At 35.1% G+C, this 19,542-nt stretch overlaps 1 protein-coding gene across 4 annotated transcripts in view; it reads left to right on the plus strand.

The window, feature by feature from the left end:
- Ten-m (teneurin transmembrane protein Ten-m) overlaps positions 1–19,542 on the plus strand; it is a 284,768-nt gene that overhangs the window by 80,825 nt on the left and 184,401 nt on the right. For all 4 annotated transcript variants that reach the window (XM_073085720.1, XM_073085723.1, XM_073085724.1 and 1 more), the window contains one exon: positions 6,400–6,597. In XM_073085720.1, coding sequence (XP_072941821.1) covers positions 6,400–6,597 — 198 coding nt within the window. The remainder of the gene's footprint in view (positions 1–6,399; positions 6,598–19,542) is intronic.

Below are 19,542 nucleotides of genomic sequence, written 5' to 3' on the forward strand. Positions count from 1 at the left end.
AGCAGAACCCCGCGGCTTCGCCCGCGTAAAAAAAATATGATATAACAGACAAATACTCGTAACTGTAATCGTAAATTTGTACCTTTAACAATTTTAACGATAAAATAGCATTAATATTTAATTAATAAAAGCTTTTTTTCTTCACTGTGTAACTAAATTGGTCAAGCTTTCTTCAGAAACATACACTAAAATTCTAATTAGTGGACTGTAATGAAACTTTCTTTAAAATATAAGTTTCATGTAGGATACAATAATTATTATTTACTCTATTCTATAGGAACCGTCCATGTTATATGTGGCCTTACATACAGTGGTTCTTTCCAGGGTAGCTGGCTGGGCGGTTAGAGCTCCCATTCTTGCTGCCCGCAAATCCTGAAGTCCCCCTTTAGTCTCGTACGACAGGCAGGGGATACTGTAGCCCTGTTCTAGCCCAAAATTTTAATCCAAGGTCTATGTGTCTATCACATAACCATCACTAATCCACGCATAACCACAACCATACCCCACGGCAGGACAAAATGTTGGCACGCAGTGTGTCCAAAGTAGTTGCGATGTACCTAATCAGTATACCAAAATTACGCATTATCATATATGAAATTTGCACCCGTCCACGTTGTCGTGTATTTGTCTGAATAGACGTTATCTGAAATTTTACGTTTCTAACTTCGAACCTAAAAGATTCCCGTATATATACATATAACACTTCTTTTACCTCCTTAGTAGAATTTCAAAAACATTCCTATGTACATATGTATCAATAAATACTTTATCATCAAATTTCTGAAAGCTAATTCAACACCTGCGGTCGGCAAGCCGACACCCACGGGTGGTGTATGGCCCGCGACTTTTCCTTGTGGCCCGCGGGTCTGCGCGTTACTAATAATTTACCAAGTGCAAGTCCAACCCGCACCTTGAGCATTCCGTACAACTAAAATTTTTATTTACACATTTTGTGAAAATTTCAACTGTCTACCTCTAACGGTTTAAAAGTTAGTTGGAAATATATCGAATAGCAGTTTGTTGTATGGGGACCCCTTTTTGTTTTCAACTTTTTTATTTTTAGTATTTGTTGTTATAGCGGCCACCGTTATGCATCCTCTGTAAGAATTTCAAATGTCTATCTATTACGGTTTCAGAGATAGAGCCCTGTGACACACGGACAGACGGACAGACAGTGAAGTCTTAGTAATAGAGTTCCGTTTTTATCCTTTATGTACGGAACCCTAAAAAACCTTCGATGTGCACTTCAACACGCGTAATACATTCCCATGTTAAAAATATATGTTACGATGGCCCGTGGAATTTCACCCTACACTAAACCTCTCTGCACTCTGTTCTTTTTCCAGACACGCCAAAGGAAGTAACTTCAACAACGGTTTTTAAAGAATCTTCCTTTACTTATAGGTTTCTAAAGGTGGTAGAACCCTTTGTGGTTCGACTCCGGCGGCACCACCGCCACACCTATTTCTACCTAATAACAGCAGTGTTAGGCGCTGCTGTGTTCCGTTTTTAAGGGTGTGGTAAGGGAGACAGACTTTTCCGAGGCGTTCCAACTTAGTCCTCAGGGGTAGCGGCGCATCTGTGGCTGACCTCAGGTAGGAATATCTAATCCTATCTGGGGTTGATTACAGATGTCCATGGGCGGCAGTAGCCACTTACCATCAGGTGGACTGCATGCTCGTCTTCTACTTCTATAGTATAAAAAAAATAGTACCCTAATGGTGGTTGATTGTTGAGTTGCTAAAATGCTGAAACAGATGTGTAAACAGAAAGGCATAATGCATACACCCTTCTATAGCAGTCTTAAGGGTTGATCTAAAAATCTAAAAAAAACTGTGACTCAGATGCTTCATTGATTGTAATGATAATTTTTCATAGTGGTCGCTCCCGCATTAACGGAGTTTGAAATAAAATTCCAACCCCCATTTAACGACCTTAAGGGATGATTTTCCAAAAATAATGGTATAGGTGTTTAATTATTTTCTATCGAAAACCCAAATACCGATTTTTATACAGTTTACATTAAAACTGGAGGACTTTCATACAAACTTACATCCCCTTTTTACCCTCTTGAGGGTAGATTTTCCATAAATGGTGTTAAAAAGTTCTATTATTTCTAACAGGAAAACCAAATGCAAGTTTTTATAGTCCTTGCTTCCGAATTAACGGAGTTTGGAATAAAATTCCAACCCCCAATTAACGACCTTAAGGGATGATTTTCCAAAAAAAAATGAAATAAGTGTTTAATTATTTTCTATTGAAAACCCAAATACCGATTTTTATACAGTTTACTTCAAAACTGGTGGACTTTCATACAAACTTACAACCCCTATTTTACCCTCTTGAGGATAGATTTTCCATAAATGGTGTTAAAAAAGTTCTATTATTTCCAACAGGAAGCCAAATGCAAGTTTTTATAGTCCTTGCTTCCGAATTAACGCAGTTTGAAATAAAATTCCAACCCCCATTTAACGAACTTAAGGGATGATTTTCCAAAAACAATGAAATAGATGATTAATTATTTTCTATCGAAACCCAGATACCGATTTGTATACAGTTTACATCAAAACTGGGGGACTCTCATACAAACTTACAACCCTTATTTAACCCAAATGAGGGTTCATTTTCTAAACGGTAGAATTATAGTTCCACTGTATCTAACCAGTGAGCCAATGGCTAACTTACATAGTGCTGGCTTTCAAATTGGCAAATTTTAAAATAAGCTGTTAACCCTTATTTTACCAACTTAAGGGTTGATTTTCCAAAAATGGTGAAATAGGTATTTAATTATTTTTAATCGAAAACCTAAATACCGATTTTGATAGCGTTTACATCAAAACTGGGGGAATTCTATACAAACTTACAACCCTTATTTAACCCACATAGGGGTTGATTTTCCAAAAACGGTAGAACTAAAGTTATTTTATATCTAACCAGCAAAGCAATGGCTAACTTTCATAGTGCTGGCTTCCAAAATGGCAAAATTTAAAATAACCTGTCAACCCCTATTTAACCACCTTTAGGGTTGATTTTGGAAAAACCCTTAGATTAGATTTTTATTACTTTAAATCAGAAAGCTAAATACCAATTTTCATCTAGTTTGCTTTAAAACTGACGGACTTTCATATTAACTTCCAACCCCCATTTAACCCCCTTAACGGTGGAATATCAAAAAATCCGTTCTTAGCTGACCTCTACTCGGTGAAAAGAATATTCCTACCAAATTTCAAGTCTTTAGCTCTAATGGTTCCAGAGATATCGTGATGAGTGACTATATACGTGGAAATCTCTTATATATATATAGATTATTATTTTTTAAATTGTACTTTCACGGGTCTGTTTTATACCAAAAACTTAAAAACGCTAGTAGCTTCTTTAAAAGTTATACAGGGTGAATTTTTCAAATAGGCCTTCAGGGCCATATCCGAAACTATAAGGATTAGCGAAAAATACTGAAAGGAGTTACGAGGCCGATTTTGATAAAAACTAAAACTGCATCATTCGTTTTTTAAAATATCTTTTTCCTTAGCCGGGAATCGAACGAATTCATTTTGAAAAAAAAATACACCTCTATATTATTCCACTGTCTGATCGTGTCGCTTATAAGGATCAAATTCTGGGAAGTAATGTTATGTGAGAAATTAAAGGAAAAGGAAAACTTCTTCTTTCAAGAAAATACATATTTTTCCATAGATTGGCATACTAATCCTTAAGGATTATACGTAACAAATGATTTATGTATAATTCTTTAGAAATGTACATAAGTCATACCATTGAAGAATTTGTTGAAAGATCAACTAATTATTCGATGTTATGACCATGACATATGGCTTAGTATGAGAAAGTAATAGTTTGGCAAATAAGTTACCGCCGTTTTTAGGATTTATTTTTTAATAAAAATAGATGACTGATTAAATAGTAAATTCTTATTGCTTGTTGTTTACAACTTCGTTTCAACGTTAAATATGATTTTCTATATCTCTTTCTTAAGTAATCATTCGGATTTGACTCGAAAAAGTCTTTCTCGCAAATTGTCAACTCTTGAAAAAGTCTTTCTCGCAAATTGTCAACTTTACATCTGTATTAAACGAAATTCCGCCCATAGCAAGGTAAATCTATTATAATGGTTGTAAAAATAACCTTAATTAAGTCGGACATAAAAATATAAATTCTTGGAGAACAAAAAATGTTAATACGCGAAATGTTTAAATTGATGAATGGCGGGAACTTAACTGCCAAATTAATATGTAAAAATATGTATTTTCTTTAAATTGAGGCTTTTCCTTTAGTTTTTTGCCATTTATCATTACTTCCCAGATTTTGATCCTTATAAGCAACACTATCAGATAGTGGAATAATATAGAGGGTGTATTTTTTTTCAAAATGAACTCGTTCGATTCCCCGCTAGGGAAAAAGTTATTTTAAAAAAGTAATGATGCAGTTTTAATTTTTATCAAAATCGGCCTTGTAACTCCTTTCAGCATTTTTCACTAATCCCTATAGTTTCGGATTTGGCCCTGAAGGCCTATTTGAAAAATTCACCCCGTATATAGTTCGAAGAATAGTCCGTAAATAAATCAAAGTTATAGAGAGCCTTCAGGCTCACCTATGATTAACCTCATAATAATTGATTACTTGGGTTTCCTCTCTAGATAGTAGATAAGTGCAATTTCAGCTCCCTTTGACATAGTACACTTCTCAAGAAAAATAAATAAAAACGTGAAGTGGGATATACGACGGTGTATATATTTGTATAACATAATTAAGTATTATCAAAACATGTTGATATTCCGCGTTGCTATTTTTAGACACGTTCTAGAAAGTGTTCAGAATCTTTGAATTTTTTTTATTTCGAGATTAATCTAAAAAATAAAACCGCCATGTTACTACTTACATATACGTATACTAAGATACGAGTATCTATCCTTTCTAAAATTATAAAACTGTATGTAGTTAAATGTGCACATTAGTTATTAATATAACAGCCAAAACAAACATTGCAGTACATTTTGTACTCGTGAATATAAGAATGGTATATAGGTTTATAAGTCTGATTTTGAGCTGGAATACATTAACTTTAATGAGAAATATTCATTACTCGTCATTAGTAATCTTATTTCTTTCATAACATATTTAGATAGATATTTTTAGGTCTTTGTCATTTAGACAGCTTTTTCTTCAATATCTTTTCGAGGCTCCATTGTGGTCTTTGTCACTTCGAATCTTTATTATTCCTAATTATCCCTGCGCTTTCTATTTACATTCTTTTCATAATATGGCTTCCTTTCCTTTGTCGTTTGTTTTTGATCGTCTCTCTCGCAATATCAAACAGGTAAATGCCTAATGAATGTATAGGATAATTGTCTCCAATATTGAAATTGTTCATTTTTCTGCGGATTCGCTTTTTTCTTACATTTCATTGTTATCTCCTTACAATGTATTTTGACCTTTGCTTCCATCTCATTTTCATTTTGTATTTTGATTTGAAATTATGTAACTACCACTATTGTTTTAGCAGGATCATTTACTTGTTAGGTATTTTAATTAATTTCAAAATTTGACAATAAAACAAATGTTACAATAGTATTGTAGAAATGTATGTGTACCCAGACGTAAACCCATAAAAAATAATGGCAAATTAAGAAAAATAATTTTTGTACTGAATACTTCCATATGTTTAATATTCGCTACTGGTGCGGGTGGCGGTGGTGCCTCCGGAATTGAACAACCAAGAGTATCTTATTTCTTTCATAACATATTTAGATAGATATTTTTAGGTCTTTGTCATTTAGACAGCTTTTTCTTCAATATCTTTTCGAGGCTCCATTGTGGTCTTTGTCACTTCGAATCTTTATTATTCCTAATTATCCCTGCGCTTTCTATTTACATTCTTTTCATAATATGGCTTCCTTTCCTTTGTCGTTTGTTTTTGATCGTCTCTCTCGCAATATCAAACAGGTAAATGCCTAATGAATGTATAGGATAATTGTCTCCAATATTGAAATTGTTCATTTTTCTGCGGATTCGCTTTTTTCTTACATTTCATTGTTATCTCCTTACAATGTATTTTGACCTTTGCTTCCGTCTCATTTTCATTTTGTATTTTGATTTGAAATTATGTAACTACCACTATTGTTTTAGCAGGATCATTTACTTGTTAGGTATTTTAATTAATTTCAAAATTTGACAATAAAACAAATGTTACAATAGTATTGTAGAAATGTATGTGTACCCAGACGTAAACCCATAAAAAATAATGGCAAATTAAGAAAAATAATTTTTGTACTGAATACTTCCATATGTTTAATATTCGCTACTGGTGCGGGTGGCGGTGGTGCCTCCGGAATTGAACAACCAAGAGTTCTACCTTCAAATAAGTAACATACAGTTTCGTTGCAGGCCTGGGCCGGCTCCACCCGTACGGCTCGGGCAGCGGTTCGAGCAGCGGCAGCGGGCGGCGACGCACGCGCCGCGGCCTCTCCGACTCGCCGACCGCCCCCACCACCCCCACCTCCGCGTCCGACAACGCCTCCGACGCTACCTTGACGGACTCTGAGTTGCCGCTCGCGAGGGATTCCACTCTTCTCGTTCAAAACGGTAAGTTCTGATAAAATATGACACGTGTCACGAAGCGGTTTCCACTGGAGACTAACTACCTTACGATGTGTTTCTTCCCGATTAACAAGCATAATTCCGAAATTTCAATCCTCTGACTGCAGCCTAACCTCAAAGCATACCGTCGAAATTAATACATCGATTAATTTTTATTTTGATGTTTCATACCGCAGACATCGACAACAGTAAGAACAGTTTAGTCTCCAGTCACACCATTGTACCGCAATGTTATGTCGTGTAATGTAATGCGACTCTTGATTCAATTAACACGGGAAGTTAAAGGTAATGTGGTTCACACTATTACTTAGCGTGAATCCACTATTAAAATCCTTAGTACGGTGCTTACTCAAATTAACGCAAGGACGAACACCACCGTACCAAACGGTCGTCCCAAATGAAAGATTAAACAGCACTTTCATTATACCGACAAATTATCCCTAAACTTAGCAGAACCAAAACATTGCCGGAATAATTTCGACACAAACAAAGTGTACCCGAACAGACCACGGCAGGACAAACGTAGTACTAAACGACAAATAAAAGCTGCGATAGTTTAAATTGGGACCCAAAAACTGAATGTAAACAAACATGAGGCCCAGGAATTTGTGGGAAAGTTTTCGGACCATCGGGAACATCGAAAACAGGCGGTGGGATCTAAAATGTTCGCTTGTTATATTTGTAGATGAAAGTTACGGTTTTTCCCAAGTAACACGTAAACATTTGTTATTGAATTGTTACCTGTGATAGCAAGGGATTACCTGTGAGATGATTTAAAATACTACAACAAGGAATGTAATATAATTACATGTACGTAAACGCATTAGCAGATAACGATATGAGTGAAGGCAGTAGTATTGTAAGTACTATGTGACTAATATTTTTATATGAACATTAAACAATGCGAATTACTTCACCGAAATTTTATCTCAATCTCACTTAGATATGTACCCAGTTTTTGTACACAAGACATTGATAGCTTTACGTCTATTTAAAACCTAATCACTATAAAATCGTACGTAAATTAAATTTCCTATAAAATTTTTAGTACATCATATTATAAAAATCGATATAAGGTTAAAAGATGCATCGTAGCCATCGTTTCTGAATACCGATTCGAAAAATACTCGAATAAGCACACTTGAGCTTCTACAGTCAAATATTCTATTCAGTCATTTATCCGGAAAAAAATAGAGAATCAGTTGTGAACGATTCCTTGGCTTTAGACAGTAATCCCTCGAGACGAGAAGAAAAACATTTTATTTGATTGCGGCTAAAGTCTCAAAGCAGAGATTGAAAATAGATGAAACTTATTTGATAAAAGTATTTAAGAAGGACTATTATTTTAATTAATTTCAAGGGATCGCAATATTTGAAAATAATTACGGAGCCAGAACGTGAGTTTTGTTTGTTCATTTCATCAGATTTTTTGGGGATTAAAAATACACTTGGTACAGATTTTTACATAATCCGGCACATCTATAAGGTAGCGTTATCTGAGGTTTTAGGCCATGTTTCACGACAGTAGTTAAGTGATGGTGACTAGACTACATGCCTTTGAGAACATTATAAATAACTTTCAAATATATTTTTCATATCGTAATAAAATCTACATTATCTTCTTATATAAATTTGTCACCAAAGTTTGTCACTGATGACTTTGGATATCTCGCTGATGGGTGATTGATAGGTCAGCTAATGTTAGCATTTTATTTTTAATTTACTTTAGATACCACATTATCTTACTAGATATGCATATTTTACTAATTATCAATGAACTCTCACTCGCTAAGTTTTATTATGCCACTGACAAAAGAAAAACCGTCGTAATAAATCGTCAACGGGGTTTAAAATTGCTCTTATCCACAGATCGCATATTGCTGTCATAAACGGTCGACGATCGTAAAAATGGACACGGCGAATGTGTTAAACAGCTTGATACACGATAAGAATGCTTTTACATCACGATATTTCTGAACAAGTGTCGTATTTAATTACCTCCATTAGACCCAAATTTGTGACGAACCGTCGACCAACACAGAGGCTCTGGAAATCGTAAAAAGTAGTCATCCTTATTTCACATATCCAGAAATCCAGCAAGAAGAAAGGGATGGATGTATTTGTCAGTGTTATTATGGGAGCGACAATGGAAGCCGGAAATTCGTTAAAGAATATGGCACCGCTTCGTTAATTTTTTATGTGTGTCTGTTTAATGAATGAATGTGTTTTAAATTTCAATACGCTGTTGCACGGTTAGTTTAGCTAGAGTTCTATGACCGGAAGCTTTCTGCTTCATTTTAACTGAAAACTGCGTGTTGAAGTAAATATGCAGAATGGTGGCAATATTATGTCCAAATAAAATACAAAACTATATTACGTTAGATTGTACTTTAATGTTACTTTAGTTATAAAATATCCCTTAATAGTAAAAGTCTTTCATGTATTGTATCATTTCTACCGCACCTATCACTTAATACTTAAAGGAGCAATAATTGTGCTACTGTTATCTGCGTGAAAGTGGTTTGAAGGCTGCGGTCACGCGGAATAAATAAAACAACGTTGTCTTGTAAAACACAGCTATTACCGAGCAAAGAAAAAGATACCGAGAGCACCTCACCACTATCTTGAACGGTCTAATAGCTTCACAAATGAGAATGTTTTTATGCTCTTTTTTAGTATAACTGTGATTCCGGGGCGTAATGCCAAGATTATGATGTCATTAGTGTCACCATCCCACTCTTTCACATCTCTTTTACTATTTTGCACCCTGGAATTGTGGAATTAAGGCTTCCGTATTCATCCATCAAGGGAATTCCGTGAAATTTCGTTCGCTCAAAGCACCCCTTAATCCTCAAGACGAATATCTCAAAGTTACGAACGGTGCGGAATAATCGCGAGGTTGTGACGACTGAAAAAATGTATAATTCGCTGCTTAATCCGAGACGATGCTCGGGGCTTCGGAGTAACAAATATCCAGTATTACAAGCGACAGATACAGCTCAATGTTTTAGTACCTTAACGTTCAGAGCTGCTTACGTAAAGGGTCGACTGTCGGCGCTAAAAGCAGTGTGCATTGTGATAAAAATCTTAAAACTTTTTATCGTAAATATTTTTCCTTGTGTTACGGAAGAAATCTTAACATTTCACTTCTCGTATTTTTTGTTTCATTTTTCATCGGATACAAAAAACAAACATTTTGTACCCAATATACGGCCCTGAGAGATGCCGCATCAGTTTTTATAGAAGCATTAAATTTAATTTAGCAATTTGTCGTTTACATCTTGTGCCATGGACCTATAGCACACTTTCGCTTATAATTTGTACAGATACCTTCAAGCGACAAACCCGTACAAAGGTAGATCCTGCTTAGTTTGCTCGAAAGCACAAAGGAGTTCCGTATTAGTTGTACTCGACGGACCCGAAAAAGTCCGAGCCCTTTGAGAGACCAATCCTTTAATACTAATTGAATCATAATTTCGAAGACGAAAAGTTTCTTTTTATGTAAATCTTTAAGCCTCGGAAAGCTCAAAGGCTCAAGAAATGCGAGCGTAATAATCTTGAATTTTCAAAGACCGCGAGAGGGACTTGTGTAAATCGAGATTAAAATTTATTATGTTTTATTGGGAATATAGTCTAATACCCCTTCTACTGTCGCCGTAAAATCAAAAAACAATTTCGCGAGGCGCACGCGGCACGACGATAAATCTCGGAGACAATTTCCGAAATTTTTCTATCTCGAAGATTTACACTGCGAAGCTCATCCCGAAGAAAATCGCACCTACAATCCCATTATCGATCCCTATTTCAGTACAATTTGTGTTGCGAGCGAGGAGTGGCAATTTTCAAACTTAAATGAAAATAACTGCGTCGGAGGGGCTTCGGGCAAGTTCCCTTTCAGGAGCATCTTCTGCGACTCGCCGATAGTTGCGTTTACTTCGTGTCACTCGCAGGTCTAACCTGCTGTATTTTAATATGCAAATCTAGATCGTTAGAAAAATGTCCAAGATAGAATAACTACATCTAAAATAAAATATTACCAAAATTGCTAGACAAGGACAATTTTTTGAAAATGGTATAATGGTTTGTGACTTGACTCCCAAGGCTACACTACTGATATTTTTGCTCCTGCTACACATATATTTGCCTAATATCAGCAATGTTGATGCCTAATATCCGCAGCACGGCGTCCGCAATTTTTGAAGGTTGTAGAACCCTTTGTCGTTAGACTCCGGCGGCACCACCGCGACACCTATTTCTGCCTAATAACAGCAGTGTTAGGCGCTGCTGTGTTCCGTTTTGAAGGGTGTGGTAAGGAAGACATACTTTTCCGAGGCGTTCCAACTTAGTCCTCAGGAGTAGCATCTGTAGGTAGGTATGTCTACAGGTAGGAATGTCTAATTCTATCTGGGGTTGATTACAGATGTCCATGGGTAGCAGTAGCCACTTACCATATACTGCATGCCCGTCTGCTACTCCTATGTTATAAAAAAAATTCGGGTAAAAATTATACTAATGTCAAAAGTTTAAGTGAATACAATTACAAAAATCCTTTATTTATTCATATCATACCGAGTTTGATAAAAAGTACAAGGTCATTCCTCTTTAAGGGGCCTAATAAAATTCGTTGAGCAAATAAAAACGATATGCTAATTTGATAATCCGTAAAGCCTTTATTGTTAAATCAAAAACAATGAGCTCTATTTGTCAAACGCCTGAAAATTGAAATATTGTACAGGCTTTTGCTTTAATAATTTCTATTAAAAATGTAATAACATGCTTGAATGAAACTCGCGTTGCTTTTGTATCCATTTAACACCTTTAACATTGTATTTTCTATAACTTTTGTTCTATTTGAATGTATACTGAAATCGCTGTCATATCAGAATACATAGAGCATACAAAATAAAGAAACTAAGTGCGATTGTACACCATAGATTAGTAATAGTAAACATTACTCACTACTAACAAGAAAATGTAACCAGTTTTGACAATTGAAATTGTCACTGTCATCTATTTTAGTGTTTGAAAAATATTTAAATAATGTATTTTTTAGATAATTTACGAATGAAACGATATTTCTCCGCACTTTTTCTTCGATTGCGTGTTTTTGCACCCCTTAAATGCATATGTCAGCATTGTCCCGCGTAAATTATAATACCATGACAGCCATTAAATGGCTGACATACTTGTCAGCCGTTTAAGCCATTTAATGGCTTCCTTCAATTACAAGGCGGTGATATATCTATACTTATCTATGTTGTACGCCAATATTGAGTATAGTTAGTAGTCGTTTAGCTATTTGTTATATAAAAGTGTCATCGACTACCTTCAGATAAAAGAAAGAAATTTATGTGTCATTATCTCCGACAAAAGTCCGATGGCTGCTGTCGTCATCTCTCCTCGGATATCTATAACCAATTCCACATAGATCAGGAGTGTAGAAGCATGTTACTCATGACGATTAAGTTGTAACGCCTGGAGTTTTTCCTATCATGGCCTTTAAAACAGAACACAGCAGCGCTTGACACTGATATTAGGCAGAAATAGGTGTTGCGACGATGTATCCTAACTCGAAGCACGAAGGGTTCTACCACTTTTAAAATACATAAACGAAAAGTCTACTGACGCAAAAATAAATGCTCGTTCACAAAGACTTGAACGAACGCGCCAAAGCCCTGTTTACATCGTTAGCTTTTCATTTCCACCTTAAAACGATCCGCCATTGTGGCGGCCAACAAACGATATCGCGCTACTATTTTATCGAAAGACAAAGCCGTATTCAAGCTACTGAATAGCAAATATCTATACGCGAAATCTATGAACTTTGTTACTCTACGTTGTTGAAATATTTGTTAAAATTATATATCTAGAATTGTATCTAACAAATGATGGTATTAATAAATGTAATAAGTTTCTTTTAACATCCTGCTATTGACTTTAAACTGAAAATGTGTTTATCAGTAGGTATTGTTTGATGCATATAAAACGGTAGAACTCATTATGGTTTGACTTCGGAGATACCACCGCCATACCTATTTTTGTTTACAATAGCGATGGACAGGGCTGTTCTATTCCGATTTGACGCGTTTGGTAAGGGAGACGTACTTAACCAAGACGTTCCAACTTAGTCCTCGGAGGCAGCGATGCATATGTGACCGACGCTGGCTAAGATTCTAATCTTATCAGCGGCTGAATAAACATGTGGGCGGCAGTAACCATTTACCACCAGGTGGACCTCTACCATGTTTACTCGTCACATACTTAGATGTATATAGAGATAATATTCGCCTAAAATCTTTTATTATGTATATTTTATTTAAAAAATCTAACATTCAAGGAAATTTAATTAATACATAGGCATACTTTATTTGTCGCCATATCATTATAAGCAGAAGTTATAAATATCGCGAAAATAAAACTGCTTTAAGATGCGATGTCGTAACAAAAGGAAAAGGAGATATATACGGGAAAGAGGCAATTTTGCCGCCCTGCAAGAAATTTCCTTGTCTCCTGTATTACATATTTGCTGTTGCCGTAGTCCTTTTGCCGTGGACTTAAGGGCGACGTGACAATAACAAACAGTATTCCCAATGTGGCGATGTTAACACAAATACCGTGTACTCGTTTTTTTCTTCATTGTAGGGGGCTGAGAAAGTTTTTGAGGGTTATATATCGTTTAAGACCGTACAGTTACTTGAGATGTAAATGGATTATACTTTTGTTAGTGATGTTCACGACCACGTTTATTTACGCTTGCGAGTCTAAGATATTCGTACTAAATTAATGTTATTCATTACACAACGAAGTTATGAAAATTTAGATATGCAAAATTTGTATAGATATACAGGGTGAATCTTCATAAAGTGCACATATTGAAACAGGTAAAATTAAACCGCATTTTGTCGACAAAAAAAATAAAAAAAATAATAAAAAAATTTTTTTTTGGGTTTTACGACCTTTTGAAGTTTTTTTTTTGGAATTGTGCACCTAAAGTAAATAAGTCGCTATAACTTTTGAACTAAAAGAGTTATCATGTTCAAACAAAAATTACAATGAATGTCAATTATAGGCCGTACTGATCCATGAAAAAAAAGAAACAAAAAAGTTTATCTTCCCAGAAAAAAATAGTCAGATTAGTGTGAAAAAAGCAATTTTTTTAGGTTAAATTTCAGTAATCGTGAATTTCCTCAAAATAATCTAGGCTTTATATTTTATTTTTATTATTTAATGTAATTCTACGTCGTATTAGCTTTCAAACACTAAAAAAAGCATGCCTCTAACTTAAGTATAAAGTTTCCTACGAGCGCTTAAACAAAGGCAGTTTTTAAGGGTGTTGGTAATAAATAACATTTTTAATACAAACTAGTGTTTTTTTTTTTAATTATTAAAGATTTATTTTATTACTGTTTTATCACTTTAATATCGTCAAAAATAAGAAACTACCATGAATTTACCATTGAAACATATTTTTGATAGTTTTCTTTGTGTTCAGTATTTAGAACTGGTCGAAATACTGATTATAAATAAAAGGAGTAAATTCAAAATTTAAAGGTTGACGTTTCTGTCATAACACACATTGTACAGACAGTCGGTATTCAGATTTCGTCACGGGACGTGTATCTAATTATATAGTATATTACGGGGGTCCTGGGGACCTATTTGGAAGTCGCGAGTGTGTGTGCATCACGGTCGATCGGTCGCCGAAAGGAGCACCGCACCACTCTACGGTATTTATACATATATTCACCTACATTATCGTCACTAGCGCACAAGGGTTCCAAATTATATTTCGGATTAGAAACCAGCGACCTAAAACTCTACATTTTGGTCACTTCGAGTCGGGATTCGGGTTTCCGTGCTCGTAAGTATATTCTTGTGTGTTGGTGAACAGTAGTGTAGACATCGGCACACGTCCACGTCGTTTGTAAATACTTTGCCGGATTATAAGTATTTACAGCGGCTGGACAAATTCAAAAAACTGTGTACTCTACAATTATTACGTAGGGATACACGTATTTATTTCGGTTACTATTTTATTTATGTACATCGGGTACTACAAGAAACGTCAACGGTTTTAGGCGTTCTTTCGGACTATTATTAGTGTTTCGGTCGGGCTTGTATTGAGCATTCTCCTGTTTCGGGTTGTGTCGGTTGAAGGTGGTAGAACTCTACGTGGTTCGACTCCGGCAGCACCACCGCCACATCTATTTCTGCCATTACAGCAGTGTTTGGAGCTGCTGTATTTTGGTTTGAAAAAGGTGTAGTAAGGGAGATATACTTAATCGAGGCGTTCCAACTTAGTCCTCAAGAGTAACAGCGCACGTGTGGTCATTTACACCAGGTGGAGGTGGACTGCATGGTCGTTGTCTACTCTATTATTTCGGTCGGTTTTATTTCGGTTTGGATTTTTATTATTGCGGATTATAATTTACATTCGGTAATATTTTGTGCTTTCATATTTGTCAATTCGGTTGACATATAATTTTGTGACAGCGTTCTATCGGTTTAAATTTTATTTTATTTTTTCATTTCAACTTTTTTGAAATGGCTCCTAAGTCTAAACAAAGGTTGAATAAATTAAAATACGATTTAGCAATTCATAATTTGGATTCTATTTACGATCTTTCTCAGCGGGAACCTAAATCTGAAATAGATGAAAATAATTTTAAAATACGGTATCATGATTTGGATCGTAATTATGAAGAGTTTACGTCGATGTTTTTGGAACTGCAATCAGAATTGGACGATAGTTCTGATGTGGATTATTCGGACGATTATAAAAAATATAATGGAATATATTATGATATCAAGAGGAAGTTTTTAGAAATATCATCTTCGGAGACTGAACATGGTTCGGAGTTCAGGTCAATGGATGAAGGCGATAAGCGGAAGCGGGTGGTTTTACCACGGATACAAATTCCTACATTTTCGGGAAAAATAGAAGAATTTGTTTCATTTATGGATTTATTCAATTCTTTGATATGTGAAGATAATGCTTTATCTGATTCGGAGAAAATGTATTACTTATTAGGTTCATTGGCTGGAGAACCAAAGGTTTTATTGCAACACTTATCTATTTCGGGAGATAATTTTTCGGTTGCTATGGATCTATTGAACAATAGATATAATAATAAAAGATTGTTAGCAGATAAACTATTTTATAATTTGTTTTATATTTCACATGTCACCAAACATTTAAGTTCTATTAAATTATTTTTAAATACATTGCTAGAAAATACGAAAGCGCTAGAAAAGATGAATTTTCCGGTTGATCAGTGGACTCATTTATTGTTTTATATTAATTTTCAAAAATTAGATAATAGTCTAAAAAAAGGTTTTGAAGAACGGTTTACAGGAAAGGAGTTTCCGGAATTTAAGAATTTAATAAAGTTTTTGGAAAATGAACTTAGGATTTTGGAGTCAAGTGGTGATTCACATCGGACATGTGGCACTACTAAAACTCATGCGGCATTTCAGGAAAGTAGGCAGGTAGGCTGCAAATGTTGTAAAAAGGGAATACATCATCTTTCCAAATGTAATACATTTCTATCTTTAAGGTTGGCTCTTAGGAAAGACTTTATTAAAGAAAATAAACTATGTTTTAGATGTTTTAACTCTCATAAGATAGCGGACTGTCAATCTTCATGGGTTTGCTTTAAGTGTAAGTCACCTAAGCATCATCATCTTATTCACATGGATTTACCTCACTACCAGACAGCATCGGGCAGTGCAAGGTCGGCGGCGACACCTACTGTGACCGGTAACAGTAGGGCACATGCCTATAATGTTGTCACGAGTAGGGTGGAGGATAACCCATGTACTGCATCTGTTAGCGGATCTAACAAGGCAAATATTACGGTTTCGAATCAAGGTGGTGCTTCGTTGACTTCTAACATGATTGAAGGTAACATGTTTAATCGTACGGTTCTTTTGTCTACGGCCATGGTGCATATTAAGGATGAACATGGTCACTATCAAGAAGCGCGTGCGTTATTGGACAACGGTAGTCAAGGCAGTTTTATTTCGGAGAGTTGTGCTAATAGATTAGGTTTAAGACGGTTTAAAACAAATGCTTCTACAGTCACGGGACTGAGTGGCATACCAGTAGATAGTGGTAGGAATGGAGTTAATTTAACGATTCGACCGCGATTTTCACGTCGACCGTTATTGATATCTACCGCTACTATTTTAAATAAAATAACTAATCAGTTGCCTAATTTCAATTTACCTCAAGAGATTTGTAGTCATTACAAAGGACTACCTCTTGCGGATGAATATTTTTACCTCAGTCGGGAGGTTGATATTTTAATCGGTGCGGATTTATTAGGAGAGGTTATGCTCGGGGATATTATTAAAATAAACAATGATTTGCCTTGTGCTATGGAGACTATCTTCGGTTATGTATTGTCGGGACCATTTTCATACGCGGTAAAGAATGATAAAGGTGCCCAGAATATAAACGTTTGCCAAACTTTCACGAATATAAAATCGGATAATTTTGTACATAAGGTTAGGGACACTAACGACAATTCTAGTGCCATTGCGGATTGGAGACATTTGGATCATAAAATTAATCATCAACGGGATGATACACGGCGATATGCGGTAGGTTCGTCATATTTACCAGATACGTTTACGGTAAATAATTCTTTTTCATCAGTGAGAAAACGGTTCTCTGATATGGAAAAACGACGTACGGTAAATAAATTTCGGAAAAAGATATTAATTTGATTTAGCGGTTTTAAGGTTTTAGATATATTTTTATGTTGTTAATTAATTCAATTATTTTTATTGGTAAAGGTGTATTATTTTCGTTGTAGGATATTTAGTTTTATTTTGTTTTTTTGGTCAAATGGATTGACACATTTAATGGTTTCATTACCTACGGATAGGGTGAATACCACCGGGGTATTTCACACTGCAAACGGATTTTGTTTTTCTTTTTTTATTTTAAAGATTTTTTTTATTATTGGGGTTTCGCGGTTAAGGAATCCTAAAACTTTATGGTGTATATGTTTTTGTTTTTATTTGTTCTTGTGCAAAGGTTGTACAATGTACTTTTGAATCAGCGAATTACGACGGAAGCTTTTCTTGAAGCATTAACTACATTTACTTCTCGGCGGAGTCTTTCACATGTCATTCGGTTCGACTGTGGGACAAATTATACAGCTGAAAGAAAACAATATAGTGAAGAGATATCAATTGGCGAAAGCTCTTTATCAAAAGATTTTGGAGAAGATGGAGAAGTAAATATCTTTACTCGCTTCAAACTAGAAGTAAATGGATAAAACCTGGCGGATTATTTAAAATTGGAGATTTAGTTTTATTAAAAGAAGAGAACTTGCCTTCTTTAAAAATGGAAATTAGTGTGGATTTTGTGTTACTGCCTGAGAAAGATTGTATTATTCGGATAAACTAAAAACAACATCGGTTATATTTATTCGGCCTATGGTTAAGTTTTGTGGGCTGCCTTCGGAATAGGGTTGTCACAAACTTGTTTGTGGTAATTTATGTTTGTTTATGATCGGTGTAAGGTTTTATTTTTTGGATTTTGGTTGATAAAGGCTTGGCCTTTCTCGGGCGGGGGTATGTTCAGTATTTAGAACTGGTCGAAATACTGATTATAAATAAAAGGAGTAAATTCAAAATTTAAAGGTTGACGTTTCTGTCATAACACACATTGTACAGACAGTCGGTATTCAGATTTCGTCACGGGACGTGTATCTAATTATATAGTATATTACGGGGGTCCTGGGGACCTATTTGGAAGTCGCGAGTGTGTGTGCATCACGGTCGATCGGTCGCCGAAAGGAGCACCGCACCACTCTACGGTATTTATACATATATTCACCTACATTATTGTTTCTAGCGCACAAGGGTTCCAAATTATATTTCGGATTAGAAACCAGCGACCTAAAACTCTACACTTTGTTTATATTTTGGACATCTAATTATGGGTCGGACTATACCAGTTTTATTAGGGCGCACGTGCGTCGCGTCATGAGTATCGTTTTTGAAACGTTCCTAGCAAACTTTATACTTGAGTTAGAGGCGTGGTTTTTTTAGTGTTTGAAAGCTAATACGACGAAGAATTGCATTTAACAATAATAAAAAAATAAAATGCCTAGATTATTTTAAGGAAATTGATAATTACTGAAAATTTTACCTAAAAAAAGTGCTTTTTGCACTAATCTGACATTTTTTTCCTGGGAAGATGATTTTTTTTGTTTTTTTTTTTTCATGGATCAGTACGGCCTATCATTGGCAATCATTGTTATTTTTGTTTGAACCTGATAACCCTCTTAGTTTAAAAGTTATAGCGATTTATTTACTTCAGGTGCACAATTCCCAAAAAAAAATTCAAAAGGTCATAAAACCCAAAAAAAAATTTTTTTATTTTTTTTATATTTTTTTTTGTCGACAAAATGCGGTTTAATTTTACCTGTTTCAATATGTGCACTTTATGGAGATTCACCCTGTATAATTTTGCATACAGATATGTAATTCTGCACATTATATCATTACAATAATTGTAAGTTAGTTAACAATGTATTATAGACTGTTACCAAAAAGTGAAACGGAATTTAAAACTGAAGAATACTGCATTTATATTTTAAATTAAATATTAAAAGTGAAATTTCTGCCGCGTAAGATACCTACGTAAGAATGTATAACTATATACGTATTATAGTCCCTGTAAAATCAGCGATTTCCTGTACATTAATCAAATTCTTTACAAGGGTCGAATCAATTAGTTTTCAAAATGGGTTCCCTAAAGCTATGCAACATTAAGCTGATAAGGCGAACCAAATTCAATAAACACAACAATATGTAGACTGAAAATTGGTGAAAAGAAGTTGTTGGTAAAAATACCGCGGGTACTGCCTGCGAGCCCCCGATAAGACGGGATTCGTAGCACCCACCCTTACA

Source organism: Epargyreus clarus, unplaced genomic scaffold (genome assembly GCF_041222505.1).
Source record: "Epargyreus clarus isolate Ecla_fem2 unplaced genomic scaffold, WU_Ecla_fem_2.2 ptg000023l, whole genome shotgun sequence".
Taxonomy (NCBI): domain Eukaryota; kingdom Metazoa; phylum Arthropoda; class Insecta; order Lepidoptera; family Hesperiidae; genus Epargyreus; species Epargyreus clarus.